At 45.1% G+C, this 15345-nt stretch overlaps 1 protein-coding gene across 7 annotated transcripts in view; it reads left to right on the forward strand.

Moving 5' to 3' along the window:
* Positions 1 to 15345, forward strand: part of TRAF3IP2 (TRAF3 interacting protein 2) — a 41313-nt gene that overhangs the window by 24629 nt on the left and 1339 nt on the right. For 6 of the 7 annotated variants that reach the window (XM_027088408.1, XM_027088447.1, XM_027088438.1 and 3 more), the window contains 5 exons: positions 2573 to 2751; positions 4795 to 4883; positions 8575 to 8643; positions 9718 to 9834; positions 13592 to 13666. In XM_027088408.1, the coding sequence (XP_026944209.1) occupies positions 2573 to 2751; positions 4795 to 4883; positions 8575 to 8643; positions 9718 to 9834; positions 13592 to 13666 (529 nt within the window). Of the gene's footprint in view, positions 1 to 2572; positions 2752 to 4794; positions 4884 to 8574; positions 8644 to 9717; positions 9835 to 13591; positions 13667 to 15345 lie in introns of those variants that run through there. The other variant, XM_027088461.1, reaches the window with a different exon arrangement.

Genomic DNA, 15345 nt, shown 5'->3' on the forward strand with positions numbered 1-15345 from the left:
TGTGGGGAAGGACTCTAGGTGTGCAGGCTCAGTAGTTGTGGCTCGTGGGTTCTAGAGCGCAGGCTCAGTAGTTGTGGCACTGGGCTTAGTTGCTCCGCGGGATGTGGGATCTTCCCAACCAGGGCTCAAACCCGTGTCCCCTGCATTGGCAGGCAGATTCTTAACCACTGCACCACCAGGGAAGCCCCATAGTTTTCTTTTGACTCTTCAAGTTTTCCTTTTCTCTTAATTTATAGATCTAAAACATACAGGAACAACTCATGTAAATGGAGCTTCCTAATTGATGACAAAATTGGAAAGAGAGTAGATAAAATGCTTGCTCTTGCTCAAGCACGACTTTTATATACCACTCAGAGTAAATCTATATTCTGTTTTGAGAACGGAATGAGATATGAAGGTCCTATTAAAGCAGTTTTTTTCAGAAATAGAGAAATCGGTAATCAGATCAAAAAGTTTATTGAAAGAAAAAAGCCCACTCTATTTACAATGGCAGATAAGGCACATCTGCCTTTCCTCTTCGCTCAAAAGCCGACAAGCCCTCAGATTTTCTTTGCAGACAGATGCCTTATTTTTTTAAAAACAAAATTGCATGGAATTTATATAATGGAATTAAGTAATGATTTACAGCCAGATAAGCACTCTTGCAGAAAAAAATATCTAAAATTCCAAGAAAACAAACAAAATTTAAGCATCTTTATGTTTACTGTTGAATAGGAGAGGCAATAGTAATTTTTAAATTAAACTTTTATTTTGAAATAATTTTAGATATGCAGAAGAATAGCAAATGTATTACAGAGTAGCCGCTTTTGTAACATCAATTTAAGCCTGCTATGGTCTCCTTGGATTTATTTTATCATTTTAAGATAATGAAAAATAAGTACAGGTAATGAAGCTAATTCTCCTCTTACTGGTCTTTTGAAAGAGAACCTTAATACAGAAAATTTACTCTGTCATTACTTTCCATCAATATTGTTTTATATGAAAGTTTTTGAATATTATCAAGGCCTCTGCTTTGTCAAGTGAGCAACCGTCTTTTATAACAACTAAGCAACTTTGGGTACAAAGGCATTTAATGCACAAAGAATATGGAACTGGATCCCCATTAGATGAAGGCATATTTCATAAAAAATTTTTTTCTACATTAATATAAAATAAAAATAACTTCCTCAAGCATTCACAATTAGAAATATAATATAGTTGAGATTCTGTATAATTTTATTTTAAATCTTGTTACATAGGACTTTCAGAATTTTTTTAATACTCTTGGGTAAAAATATGAAATCATAAGCAACATTCTAGGCATATACACACAGATTTTATATTCAAAACTTTTGTAAAATTTAGAATATAAAACAATTTCAAACATAACAAATAACAAACATTCCTGTTCCCACTACCTACGTTTTTTAAAATGTTAACAATGCCACATTTACTTCATATTTTTTTGAAGAAATAAAACATTACAGACACAGTTTTAGTCTCCATATCAGTTAGAATTCAGTTACAGAAAACAGAAGCAACTCTAGCTATTGTAAACAGAAGGGATTTAATATAGGGAATTGGGTACTTACGACATTGTTGGAGGTTGGAGGAGCGAGTTTTAGGCTGGGCTTCCAGGAATGATCCCAGAGCAAAGTCACAGAACAGGAGACCAGAGAGGCTGCTTCCTCTGGCATGGTCAGAGAGGCGGAGGGTCAGAAAGCCACCGCGGAGCCCTCCATTCTAGGTCATGCTGCCACAGCACACTCCAGAATCCGGAAGTGGCCACCACCTCAGCTACTGGAAACATTTTGTTCCTGCTAGGTCTGCACTGGCAAAAACACGGATGCCCATGCCCTGCCCTTGACACTGTGAAGCTGTAACAGGACACTGGGATGCCTCCTGATGAACTCGGCACCTCATGACAGACAGCCCTGAACAACAGAAACCACAGAAGTGGCAGAAGCATGGCCTCCATTTCCATCTACCTTCCAAATCTCACACGAGTGCATCTGGTTGTTCCTCTCAGCAGACTGTTCATGGGAATATTTTGGTGACCAAAATAATAATAAAGATGCCATATAATGATATGGTACAAACCTCTTTAAAGGGTCTTCAAAATCAGATTTTCATTCGTATATTAACATAGATACTTTTAATCCTACATGGTCTTTTCTATCTTTTGAGATATAATTAAATGTTATCTATTGTGAGCTAAAAGTTGTCTTTTTATCAGAATGCCTAAACACCAAACCTTGTATGTCACCCATTGTATTACTTTGTTTTCTTGGTGATCTTGTCTGAACTGTACCTGAGACTTATCTTCCCCATTAGACAGTCCTTAAATTGAGAAATCAAATCCTGCTTCCCTCTTTGACCCCTAGCACAGGCCCTTATAAATGGCAGCCAGCCAAATTGCTCATTGACCAAAATCTCTGCAGAAAAAAACTCTGTCCTTCTGGGTCAGGAAAGAAATGGAGGCAGAGGAGAGAGATAGCTCACTGGTATTTCCCATAGTCATTAAAGGCTTTCTGTCCCCCTAGGTTTGTGTTTATAAAACATGAACATTTACTGTGAATGTATTCCTTTCCAGGGGCCGGCTTTATAACCAGCCACCTCATAGAGCTGGTGCTCCTGAGGGGTCCTTGGAGTGTCCTGCAGAGTTGAGACCGGAGGGTCCCCAGACTCCATCCCCAGCTGCTATCCCTAGACCCCCAAGTAACCCTCCAGCCAGAGGAACTCTGAAAACAAGCAATTTGCCAGAAGAACTGCGTAAGTTGTTTGCGATGTTGTTTTTTCCTTCTTCTTGTCAGGTCTTATACTTTAAGAGTACTTGATGATTATTCATCCATAATCTTGGATATCTCTCACATACTACACAGTGAAATGAAATTTCCTTTTCTCCTTTTTGTTAAAAAAGTAACCAGCATTTTGTAGGACTGTTTGTAGTGATTCTGACACTACCTGCAATACTCACAAAGTGCTTAACGACTAGCTTTTTCTTCAACATGTACTCCAACAACAAATGACCCCCACGCTTTTTCTCTCTTCTAAATGATGCTCTTAAGTGGACTTGTCCCTGGATAGATTGATTAGATGTCCGTGTGGTATTGGCCAGGGATCTAGCGTCTCACCATAAATTAGCAGCAGCCTTCAAGAACGAGGTCATTTCCTGTAGGAATAAGCAATCTTGTTTGGAAAAAGCAGTCTCACATTCTCCATACTGCTTTACAACCAAATGCAAACTAAGCCTCTTATTTAAAGAAACATTCGACTAAGTGTCAGGTGATGATGCTTTTTCCACATTTTGAAGCCAGAACCACTTTGAAATATCACCAAAATGTTCTCATATTAAGGTCTGTCAGGACAGTAAGTTCCAGAAATCTTAAGAAAACAGGCACTACTTGTGAAATTGTTATATTCTGTTGTGCTTGCTGGAATTCTAATAAGCCCTTTCCAAATCTAGGCACTGCTTTGAACCAACTTAAAATTAAGCCCTTTGCATTTGTTAATTCCAACTGGGGGAATCGATGCTCTTTGGTCATTTAAGGCTCTGAAAGATTTCTATGACAATGATCCATTGTTGTTTTTTTTTAAAAAAATTTTGTTTTAATCTTCTTAAAATCTTAGACATTTAAATTTCGAGCATTTCTGGAGAATGGAAGATGTTAGGATATAGTCTGGGTGTCCGTTTATAGACCATATTTATCTTACCATAACCTATAAAGGGAGTCCTAAAATTCTTACAGAGGAATTGGTTGAATATTAGGTGTCGAGAAGAAAATAGAGTGCTATCAATATGCCTGGCTGCTTAAATGAGTCAACATGACCGTTGAACATACTTCCATTTGAGAGCTATGCTTCAAAAAACAAGAGCCTAAGTGTAGATAGTAGGTTCTCTCCAACCCCCCCCCCCCCCCCCCCCCGCTTTCTTCTCCACCCTCTGCCCCAGGGCTTCCTGAGATGTAGCCAGTTGATTCCAGACTAAAAGCCAATACAGAGAGATTATTCATCTACCACGTTAACACGCTAGCCAGATAATTACCCAAGACTTTAGCCTGGGAAAACACTGGTTCTCACCCTGACTGGGTTAGGCTTATGGGCACAATCCCATCTGCTGCTCTAGGCTGACTCAGGGAGAAGCAAGGGAGTCAATGATGCTGGACCTGCCAGAGGCGGGCTCTCTCCTTCAAGCTGCTGAAGTTCTTAGTAACATTTCTGAGCTGCGCTTTAGTCTACTCCAACTTCCTGGCCTTTCCCCCACCAGTGAGGGGAGAAGGGGGAGGAGAACCATTTTCTCCCTCTCCTCTCTTGCTCTTGTCAAGTTCAGGGCAGCGGAGAGCATCATGAGATCAGAAGAGGACACTGCTGGGTGGCCCCTTAGCAGGGCTCAACTTCCTGGCCCGCTGTGAGAGTATTTTTTGGGCACAGAGCCAAGTGTCTCTAATATACCAGGGGTGGCCTGATCTTAAGGCCCCGCAGGTTCTGGGTGATGGATTTTTTTGTTAACGCATCATGTGGTTTTTCAGAAGACCTCCTCTGCTTGTCTCAGCCTGCCAGAACCCTCTCTCCTTTCCATGCACCCTGAGCAGTCTGCATTCCCTTGGACAGAACCCCCTGCCCCTTTGGGCCTGCAGATCTGTGTCCTGAGGACAGCAGTTCACCCTGCTGTAGCCATAGCCCTCAGACCACTCCCATCCTGAGGCTTCCCTTCATTATTCTAGAAGGACAAAAGACATTGCATACACTTTTCAAGTGTGGTTTAGAATAGAATAATTTGACTATTTTCTAATAAATGTGAAAAATCTCTCTTAGGGAAAGTCTTTATCACTTATTCTATGGACACGGCCATGGAGGTGGTGAAATTTGTGAACTTTTTGTTGGTAAATGGCTTCCAAACTGCAGTAAGTATTTTATCCAAAGAGAAGACTGAACTGTTAAAGTGAGTATAATGAAAAGAAAAACAAGAAAAATTATAAAGAGCTGTTGATGTTTTAAGCTATGTTATTTGATTTACGTGATTATGAACTAAATGCTTATGGATTTAGGTAATTATTTTCGAGAGTTTAAACTCTCCAAAGTCTGCAGCATGTTTTTCCTGCATGCCTTTTGAGCGACCCCGAGTGCCTCCGTACAGCCAGAACGGCGTAAACTCTGAGCACGTATGAGCTGGTGCCCGGCCTGAGGAAAACGCCAGGCTCTCGCTGCACTTGGCATCTTTGCCCATCCTCACCAATCATGCCTGCTTTGGTTATGCTTCCTGTGGTACAGGAGGCTGCAGGCTTCACCAGGTCACCTACTCATCTTACAAGGTCCTTTCGTTCTGCACTGGGTCGTGAGGTCTGCAGTGGAGGCCCCTGCAGCCTGGGGGCCCCGCTGTGCGAAGCTGCTGGTCCATCCGCACTTTGCTGCAGCAGCAATGCTTCTGGACAGGGAGGTACCTGGCCAGGTTCTCGGCTGGTCTAGGCTAGTTCAGGAAGGTAGACGCCCCAGCCCTGCTGTTCACTGTGATCTTAGCCTAAGAAATCTCAGGAAGCACATGCTCTTCAAGTCCCCTGCAGTGCTTTGAAAAAGCTCAGCTTAAACCCATGTAAGTTTTCCTTAGGATAAATAGAGAACCACAGGAGGCTACTCGGAGGACTGGCTTTCCTCAAACGCTGAGATCGCTTCTCTTCCTTCCCAGAGACCTCCTCTGGGTATTTAGAGATGGTCAATTCTAAAGAGTGGTGAAAGATTAAGGGAAATATCTACAAATAGGAATGTTGAAGGATAAAGGATAAATGTTGACATTTAGTAGCTAAATGTCAATTTTAAAGATTATTTAGCATTTCTGACACGAGTTTTATTCAAATTTTTTCTTCAGTCTATAATTATTTTTAAATGGAAGTGCATGAAAGTTGTTAAAAGTATATACTTTATACACTCCAACTTCATGACTATATAAATACACGACTGTATAGAGACCAACATTTCAGTTTCTCATTTCTGGGATAAGAAACACTGTGGCAACCATGATATAAAATCAAATTACAAGACATAAGGTCAACATTTCAGAAAAGATCTTACTTTGGGTCCTTTCCAAATAAGCATACTGATTGTCTCTGGAGAAGAGGACAGGTTTTTGTGACCTTAACAATCAGGGGCTGCTTAGGCCAAGTTTAAATTTGTCCTTGATCCTCATCACTCTGAAGCCTGTGGTAGAATCCCATAGCCCCATCCTGGACAGCTAAGTTACTATATTGATACATCAAGATCCCCTTAGTGGAGAAAAATAAACTTAATGGGTAATTTAATAAAGGGACAATTTTCAAAGTTCTAGGTGAGTTTTAGGGAATCCACAGGGAATAAATAGTTCAATAGTTTTAGGGAATCCACAGGGAATAAATAAAGCAGGAGGTCTAAAGAGGCAAGGGAACAGTGACGCCTGCAACCTAAAGGGGGTGCTGTATTGGCTTGTCAGGGCTGCCACAGAATACCACAGGTGGGGGAGCTTAAACAACAGACGTTTATTTCCCCATAGTTGTGGAGGCTAGTAGTGTAAGATCAAGGTGTCAGCAGGGTTGCTTTCATTCTGAGGTGTTTTCCTTGGCTTGTAGATGGCCATCTTCTCCCTGTGTCTTCACCTGGTCTTTCCTCTGGTCTTTCTTTATAATCTCCTCTTATAAGGACACCAGTCATATTGGATCAGGGCCCACCCATAAGACCCCGTTTTACTTTAATCACTTTTTCAAAGGCCCTATCTCCAAATACAGTCACAGTCTGAGGCACTGGGGGTTAAGACATATGTTGAGACATATGAATTTGGAGGGATGCGATTCAGCTCATAATAGTGGCTGGGTGGAAAAGTTGGCCTGACAGGAGCTGTGGATTTTAGTAGAGTTCTAGAGAGACTAATGGAAGATCTCCAGCACATTGTGCCACCCAGAATGTCCACCTCCATAGCGAGGAAGGATTTAGGTGCTGGGGTAATAATGAGAATGACCATTTATTGAGTACTTACTTCATGTCTGGCATTTTGATATGCCTTTTCCACACTAACTCATTTTAATCCTCACAACCACCCTAGGAAGCAGGTTTATTAACCACATATTACAAATGAAAATATTAAGACTTAGAGAGTTTTGGGAATGTTTCCCAAGTCATGCAAGTGGGAAGGGCAGGAGCCAAGAGGAAAGCCAAGCTGCCTGTCTCTTCCCAGCCCTGACATCACATTGCTTCTCTCTCGTAGAACAGAAATGGATAATTGGTACAACCTCGGAGAGCTGCAGAAGCTCTCTCAAGATTACCTAGTGTAGTCACTGGCCATTGGACATTTTAAAGCAGGAATCGTCCAAACCAAAAGGAAAGCCATTCCATTTTTGATGTTCCATCAGTTAAAAAGAAGGACATTCTGAACTCATATTTGTACTATATGTGTCTGAGTTTGGTGTACACAAGGCAGGATCTTGTTCCATAGGAAGCTTAGAACCACGTTGAGGAGATGAGGCAGACATCAATAAGACGTTCAGTAAATGAAAGAATGCTGTAATAATGTGTTCATCGTCTAGCACCACCAGTGGTCACAAAGGGGTAGAGTTCATTAAGGTGAGGAGAAGGAAGTCAGTGCGTGAGGAGGATTCACAGAGCAGGGGGGCTTGCACTGTGCTTTAGGGTGCAGGGGACACCCGTGTGGGGAGTAAAGTAGACAGGACGTGCGTGGAAAAGAGAGGTAAGCCTGGATCATGGGTGGCACAGAAGCTTGCTGCGTGGCTGGGACTGGACTTGATGGGCCCTAAATGGCGGCATAACATGTAGGACCATTGATCTGGGAGCAGTGTGGCCGAATCAAATAACCCCTCTTCAAGGACACTCTCCTTGTATTACCCATTTCCATATATAATCCCTCTTCCAATCATGAGCACCTTGTGCACAAACACACTGCTCTCTGGCTGCAGAACAAGGCTGAGCCCAAGAAAGGCCTTCTTATTTAGTCTTCTGTAAAACAGAAAATAACTGGTTTTTCTCCCCTTCGAAGGCTTGATGTTTAATACCAGTTTTTTCAAGGCCCAGGAGTTCTACTTCTTGACTTTCATCATAAACTTTTTCCCCACCATCTCAGTAATTGTTTTTGTGACTGTTTCTTGGACTTGTTTCAAGTTTCATGCAATCCTTTCTAAATATATAGATCGAAACTGGACATAATACCATAATAATGACCTGGCTAATGCAAGCAAAGTACCATATCGTATCTCAGTACATGCATATTACGCATCCATTAAAATGCTCCAGAATCATGTTTGCCTTCCAAATTACAGACATATATATATATATATATATGCGTATGTTGCTGGCTTACATGCACCTGGTGGTCTACTATGTCTCTCAGATTTTTAAAACATAATTACAAATACTAAATACTCAAATGCCTACTAATCTTGAAATAGGAAACATTTTAAGAAAATTGTATCTTGATTTTTACATTTACCGGCTCCTCCTTGCAAAAAGCATTAGTGACTTTTTCAGTCTTAAATATATATAGCCTCTTGTGCTTTCTCTTGCTTTGCATCTAGACAGAGCTTCTCATTAAGAGTCACTTTCCACATCTTTTTCTTGTAGATTGACATATTTGAGGATAGAATCCGAGGCATTGATATCATTAAGTGGATGGAACGCTACCTTAGGGATGTAAGTACATTCCAAAATTCTGAACTTTTTTCTTGTGAGTAAGACAATTAGCTTGGGGAGTTATTTTATCAAAGAAGCACTGGCACACCCACCAAGGGCAAGGCAGACAAAGTCCCAACAAAGCTTCCCTTGTTGGCAGCCGTGCAAAGACTTGGAAAGGAAGGATGGGGTCACCCTCCTGGACATGCACAGGCAGGAAGTAACTGTCGAACCAGACACAGGTGGTTGATAACAATCAGAGCAAACAATTTTTTGACCAGAATAGGAAAGGAGGAAATGAAGGCGGGGAGTGGGGAGGGAGCGGCAGAATTCAATTGAATCTGAGGCCACCCCAAATGTTTTGTGGGATCAGGCTGAAGGGGTTTCCAGGGCAGCCTCACAGGCCGTGCAGCACATTGCCCACAGCCCCCCAGCCCCCGACGCCCCCTCACAGCCTTGTGATTTGTTTTCCACTGACAGAATCTATACCGACCACCGGGACACTTTGTGCTTTAACAAGATAGAAATTGATTGCTGCCAGCCTGTCCGTGTCGGCCGCCTCTTTCGGAGGGAGCGGTGGGGGACAGAGTCTCAGCAGGCTGGGGTTTTGAGGCTTTTCCTTTTGTCTGCAGCCTGATGTTTGCTTTGTGCTGAAGGGTCTGCTCCTCGGCAAGCAGGGCAGGCAAGGGTGCAGTAACTGACAGCTTAGATCCTGCTGCCCGAGGGAGGGGGTTTTCATCGTTGTCGTTGCGGAGCCATTTTGCCACAATGCAGAGTCACTTAGTGATTCCGGTTTTCATTAGACGTTTATTAGCGATGGTTGTAGAAATCGGTGGGCAGAACCGTGTCCATCTAGGAGAGCCGGAGCCATTCGCTCTTGGTGTTTGAAGGGAGCTGGGGAGGGAGACAGGGGAGGAGGGGAGGCAGGAGTCTGCCTGGGCTGGGGCCGTGCCTTTCGCTTTCTGCGGATGGAGGCCCGGCCCTCCATCCTGCAGTGTATCAGAGAAGGCTCACAGTCCTGCTGGCCGGTTTCCAGCCTGCCTTCACCAAATGGACCACACTTCCATAAACATGCTTTCTCCCTCTCATTAACAGAAGACAGTGATGATAATTGTAGCAATCAGCCCCAAATACAAACAGGATGTGGAAGGTGCTGAGTCGCAGCTGGACGAGGATGAGCATGGCTTACATACTAAGTACATTCATCGAATGGTGAGTGAGGAAACCAGCACCTCGCCGGCCCTGGGCCCTCGGAGTCGGGCACTTTCTTCTGTGAAGGCCTGTCCTTCACCAGAGACCAGCCGGCTGATGGGTGAAGAACCCCCGCAGGAGAGGCGGGTGTTGGTTCTCGCTCCGCCTACCTTCGGGACCTGGGGCAAGTCCCCACACCTCTGGGACTCAGTGTACCTCTCAGTAACAGGGAGATTAACGTGTGATCTCTAAGTTCCAAGATTCTGGAAAGCAGTGCTTCACTGGCTTGGTTGTTTGTCAACAAATGTGAAACCTGGGGGGTGTGGTGGGGTGGCGGGAGACAGGGCCGTGAGGGGAGTGGGCTCCTGCATCTGTGTCCTGTTCTGTCCCCTGCCTTTTCAGAGAGCCAGAGTAGTGCAGCCAGAAGGACACCGCCTGTTGTGTCAAAGAGACTGTTTCAAATCTAGCTTCCTCCTGCACAGGCTGTGTGACCACCGGCCAAAGGCTTAAACCTCTTTGTGCCTCCATGTCCCTATTCAGAAAATGGGTCACTAACACCGTGTTGTTGTGAAGATTGGATGAAATAATATCTGTGGAGCACATGGCACAGATCAGATGCTCGGTCAAGGGAAGGGATGGTTCTAGCTCATGATACATGAGCAACACCTGAACTATGGGGGCCTGGTCAAACTCAAACCAGGGGGAGACATTTATAGGAAGTTCGACTTAGCATCTGACAGAACATTCTGGCTGAAAGTATCACCAGCTTTGGAACTGGCTGTGTTATGGGCAAGCTGCCTCCCTGCTTTTCATGACCGTATAGAGCCTGTGGAGATGGTGCCTGTTTGACTAGGATGCCGGGCTAGACTTGTGACTGTCACACTCTCCTGTAGAGTCCCTTTAGGTGCCCATATGTGCTGGGGTCCCTGGGCCTCCCACCCCACCCAGAGCTGTCTGCATTTCTCAGGCTGGTTTACCAAGGATTCTGAGACTTAAAAAGGCTTGAAACTCACTGGTCTAGAACTTGTAAGCTCCATTTCAGCTCGAGCATTCCACAGGGGGGGAAGGCACCTGGAATGGGCATAAAAGGTCACTGATTAAGACAGGAAGATGGGGCAGGAAGCAGACATGGCCCAGATGGAATAAGTAAGCAGGACCAGGCAGGAGGCAGTCAGGCGGTCAGGGACACGCAGCTTCACCTCAGGGGAGGCGGACTGAAATCCAGGTCTGTCCTGTGGGTCGGGAGTACCGGAAAAAGGCAGGCTGGCTGGGTGGGTGTTCCCCATCTGGGTCTTCAGAGTCTCTGGCTCCTCTTCTACCAAGTGCCGACCACTTACTTGAGCTCAGAACCAACGCAAAGCAAAAGCCGAGGCAAGGTAGGGAGGTCAGAGAGTGAGGCCAAGGAGTCAGGAGATAAGTATCCCTCCTGTTCCATTCTTACCCAGCCTGACAGACCCTGGTGAGGCCCAGGAAAGCCACCCTTTCTGCCCTAAAAGGTCATGGCTGCTTCTGGGTGCTGCTATCCCTCGGCTGTCTGCATGGCCCCGAAGCACTCACGTCTAGGAACTGCCAGTCCTGGAGCCGACAGCGCTTATGTGTGAAGGGCTCCAAGTCCTGTCAAGCTCTGCTGGTGTGTGGTGACGCCAGGCAGTAATAGGCAGCTGGACCTCAGGGCTTTTCTGACGGTGCCCAACCATGAACCAGATTGTCCCCAAACTTGGTTTCTTGGGGCAACAATGTCTCGGGCCCTTCCTCATCACTGGAGGGGTCGAAGAGGCCAGCTGCAGAAGTGCCTTCCTGCCCACCTGGCTGGCTTCCTGGTCCCCTCCAAGCAGCAGGAAACTCCAGGACAGAGGGAGCGAGGAGGTACCCATGAGTAACTGCATCATAGAGCCAATGGCTCCCAGAAGGCCCATCTCTGGAAACATAAGAGATGATGAAAACGCACCACCGCCGGGGTAGCCTAGTGGACAAGCAAAATTGTACAGTATGCAGTGTCCTGGAAGTCAGGGACTAAATCCAGTTCTTCACTTTTAACTTACAGGCCCTACACCCTTCCTCTCACTTGTTTGTGTTCGTGTGGTTGGTGCTTTTAGTTGCACCTCACTCGGGTCATTTTAAAATATGCCTTTGGTGTCGTCTTCTGATTTTTAATGTGAGATGGCACTGAGAAAACACCTCATGGAAGATTTGTGTGTGTTGTGACTGTGTGTGTGTGTGTGTGTGTGTGTGTGTGTGAGTGTAAGAGTGAGTGTTTATGAGGCTGTTTCTATGGTGATTTCAGTCATCACCACTGTCACTTTCTTCTCTGTTCTGTTTTTATTCCCATGCATGGTGAAGACTTCTCAGTTATAAAAATCAGTTGGAAGATGAGATAGTTGGGAACACATAATTCCTCATCTCCTTTGTCATCAGATGATTGAAAGCTTTGTGCTGGTTACAGGATTTGAAAGGCTCTAACTCCTCTCACGTTGAAAATTCTGGTTTTGATAGAGTTCTTGGCAGCTAAATCTTGCAGGGCCACCACAGTGTCAGAGCAAGTTGGAAGTGGTGTGGGAAACCTAAAGCTTGGCAGACGGAGCTTTCCTCATTGACCTCCTAGCCTCGCCTCCCTCGGCCTCCCTCAGCCTCCCTTGCCCTCCTGTGCTCTGGCCTCAACGCATTACTGGCTGGTCCCAACCCCACAAACATTTCTTCACACCTCCAGACATTTGCTCATGCTGTTTCCGCTGCTGAGAATGTTCTTCCCCTGCCCCCATTTTCCCTGTCTGACCAAATTCCTATTTTCTTTTAGTATCCAAATGACAACTCCCTTGTAACTCCTTCAAACCACTGGTGTAGAAAAGGATGGCCCCCACTGGGCTTCCACAGCGATTTGTTCATACCTTTCACACTGCACTGTGGTCGGTAGTTTTCCTTCCTGCCTGCTCATTAAACCGCTGGCTTTGTGAGGATAGGAATTATATCCATGGTGTCTGGTAAACTGGTTCTCAAAAAAAAAAAAAAAAAAAAGATCCTGATTTGTAGCATTTGCCCATTTCCATGGTACAAATACTCTCACATGGCCGATTTCAACCTACCAATGTGAAGTCACTGAACACAGAATTGGGAAGAGATGCACATGAGTGGCTTCTGTGAACTGCTATGAGGCAACTCAGCACACCCTGTAAAGTATCCTAGTCCTTGAAACCCTAAGTCCAGCACAGAGCATGACTTTTTTTTTTTAATCTCAAATAGATCTTTGATTTTTTACACATTTTAAAAATATTTGACAAGTGGTTTTCAATAACAGTAACAATAGTTCCTTTATTTTCCTAGATTTTCTCGTTCTCTTAGGTGTTTTATTTTCTTACGTATTTTATTTGGAGAAGGGGTCCTTACCAGACTGTCAAAGGGACCCATGGCATGAGAAGATAAAGTGAGTGTCTTTAGAAGACTGGGGAGAGACAGAAGCTATTGTTAAAGATATGCACAAGATGGAGAGCCCAGTGTGAGCACGACCCGGGCACTGGGGTGCAGGGCCTGCCTTCACAGCATGGCGGAGAAGGTGGTAGTGCCGGCCGGGCCCCCTGACCACAGAGCATGACTTTCAATAGGCCTTTGATACATGACCGATGAATGAGCAGATGGCATACATGTGTGATGGAGAGTTTAAAGTTATGAGTGTGTGGCACTGAAGGAAATCAGAATAAAAATCCCGTGCGGGCTTGCATGATCGTGAGTACCATTGATTCATCCTCATTCCTGAAATTAATCCTTCAAGTGTGTTCTCTTCCAGATGCAGATTGAGTTCATAAAACAAGGAAGTATGAACTTCAGATTCATCCCTGTGCTCTTCCCAAATGCTAAGAAGGTAAACAAACAAACGGTTTGTTTGTTATCTGGGATTTTAAATGGAAAAGCTTGTCAGCCCTTTGTCCATCCTTCGAGATAGCAGTGTTGCCAGAAAGATCAACAGGTTGTAGCACTCAGTTGAGCAGCGTGAATCAGGAAGGTTTCAGAGCTTTACCTGATAGACCATCCTAATTGTTCAAGCAGCCGTCACACACAGAGAAGTAGTTTGTGTTGTAACTCATGAGACGAAAAGAGACTGTTCATCTGATACTTCTTATCTCTTGCACATAAAAGTCGAGATGTGTGCATTTTTTGCAGGCTGTTCCACGGAAATGTTTGGTTACACATAGTTCAGCTCTCAAAGCTGTAGAATATGGGAATTAAACCTATACAGTTACCGAAGGGAACTTTGCTGTGGGTCATGTAAGGGTTTTTTCACTGGAAGGGCAGGCCAGCAGATTTGGAGAACGGGGGCAAAAACATCTGAGGTCCCACGCCAGGCTTGGAGAAGCGAAGGCAGCAGTGTAGTAAACATCTTGGGAGCCACACCACGGCACCCTGAGCTCAGGCCCAGCCCCACCCTGGAGGATCCCTAGATGTCAGGACTGCACTGAGACTTCTGCCCTGGGTGAGGGAGGGTTCCATTTATGGGAACGGGACCCCTGGGGTTGCGCAGTTCACAGCCTGCCAACAGTGTGCTTTCCATCCCTCGCCCAGGCTCTGACTGCTCTCACTGCAACATGGCCTTCCTGGTCTCCCTGTGTCCGCTTTGACCCTGTACAAGCCATCCCCTGTGCTGCCATCAAAGAAGAACATCCGAAATGTAGATCTGATCTGTCTCTGTCCAGCTTAGAAATTTTGTGGTGGTTTCCTACTGACTACAAGATCACATCGGTCTTCCTTAGTATGGCGTGCTTGGCCCGTCAGAAGAGGGCTGTGCTGCCTGCCTGGCCTTCCCTCTCGCCACCGTGCGCACAGATGACACTACGCCCTGGGCACGGTGGCCTGTTTCAGCTTGCCCTCACACACGCCCCACTCTTTCATGTTTCTGTGCCTTTGTACTTGTGCTCCCACTGCTCTGCCGTGCCCTTCCTTGGTTGTGTGTCCCGCGAACTCTTGCTTATCCCCATAGCACCCAATCCCTCTAGCCTCTCCTCCCCCGTGCCGATGTACTGAATAGTCCCTCTCTTGAGAGCTCTTAATTATAGTACCTGGAGTCAGTGGTGCGTGGCTGGGGCTGTCGAGAGTAATTGTTTAGAATTACTGGAGCGTTATGGTGATAGAAAAAAGCAGACCAGCTTTTAGTTTGTTTTGTTAATGTTTTTTAAACTTCCTCAAACAGTCCCCTTGTTTACCCGCTCTCAGGGCAGACTGCAACCCCCCTGCTGCCCCGGCCACTTGGCATGTTATGGCCTAGAAAATAGTTACATTTTGACTCCATCATAAGACTGTGAACTCCTCAAGGCAGTAATTGTGTCTTTTTCATTTGGGCATCATCAATACCCAGCATGGTGCCTGACCTACAGCAGGTGCTCCTGTCTAAGCTCATCCTGCAATCCCCAAAGGAGTCCTATCTACTCAGTGAAAAATCTCTGAGGCCCTATCTGATACAGCCCCCTCTACTTCCAAAACCCCTCCCCTACTCTCTTTCATTCATTCTTCTCTGGCCGCACTGGCAAACATGCTTCCACCACAGGG

The sequence above is a fragment of the Aethalodelphis obliquidens genome, unplaced genomic scaffold (assembly GCF_003676395.1).
Source record: "Aethalodelphis obliquidens isolate GAN/ISIS:26980383/991018 unplaced genomic scaffold, ASM367639v1 scaffold3, whole genome shotgun sequence".
Taxonomy (NCBI): Eukaryota; Metazoa; Chordata; class Mammalia; order Artiodactyla; family Delphinidae; genus Aethalodelphis; species Aethalodelphis obliquidens.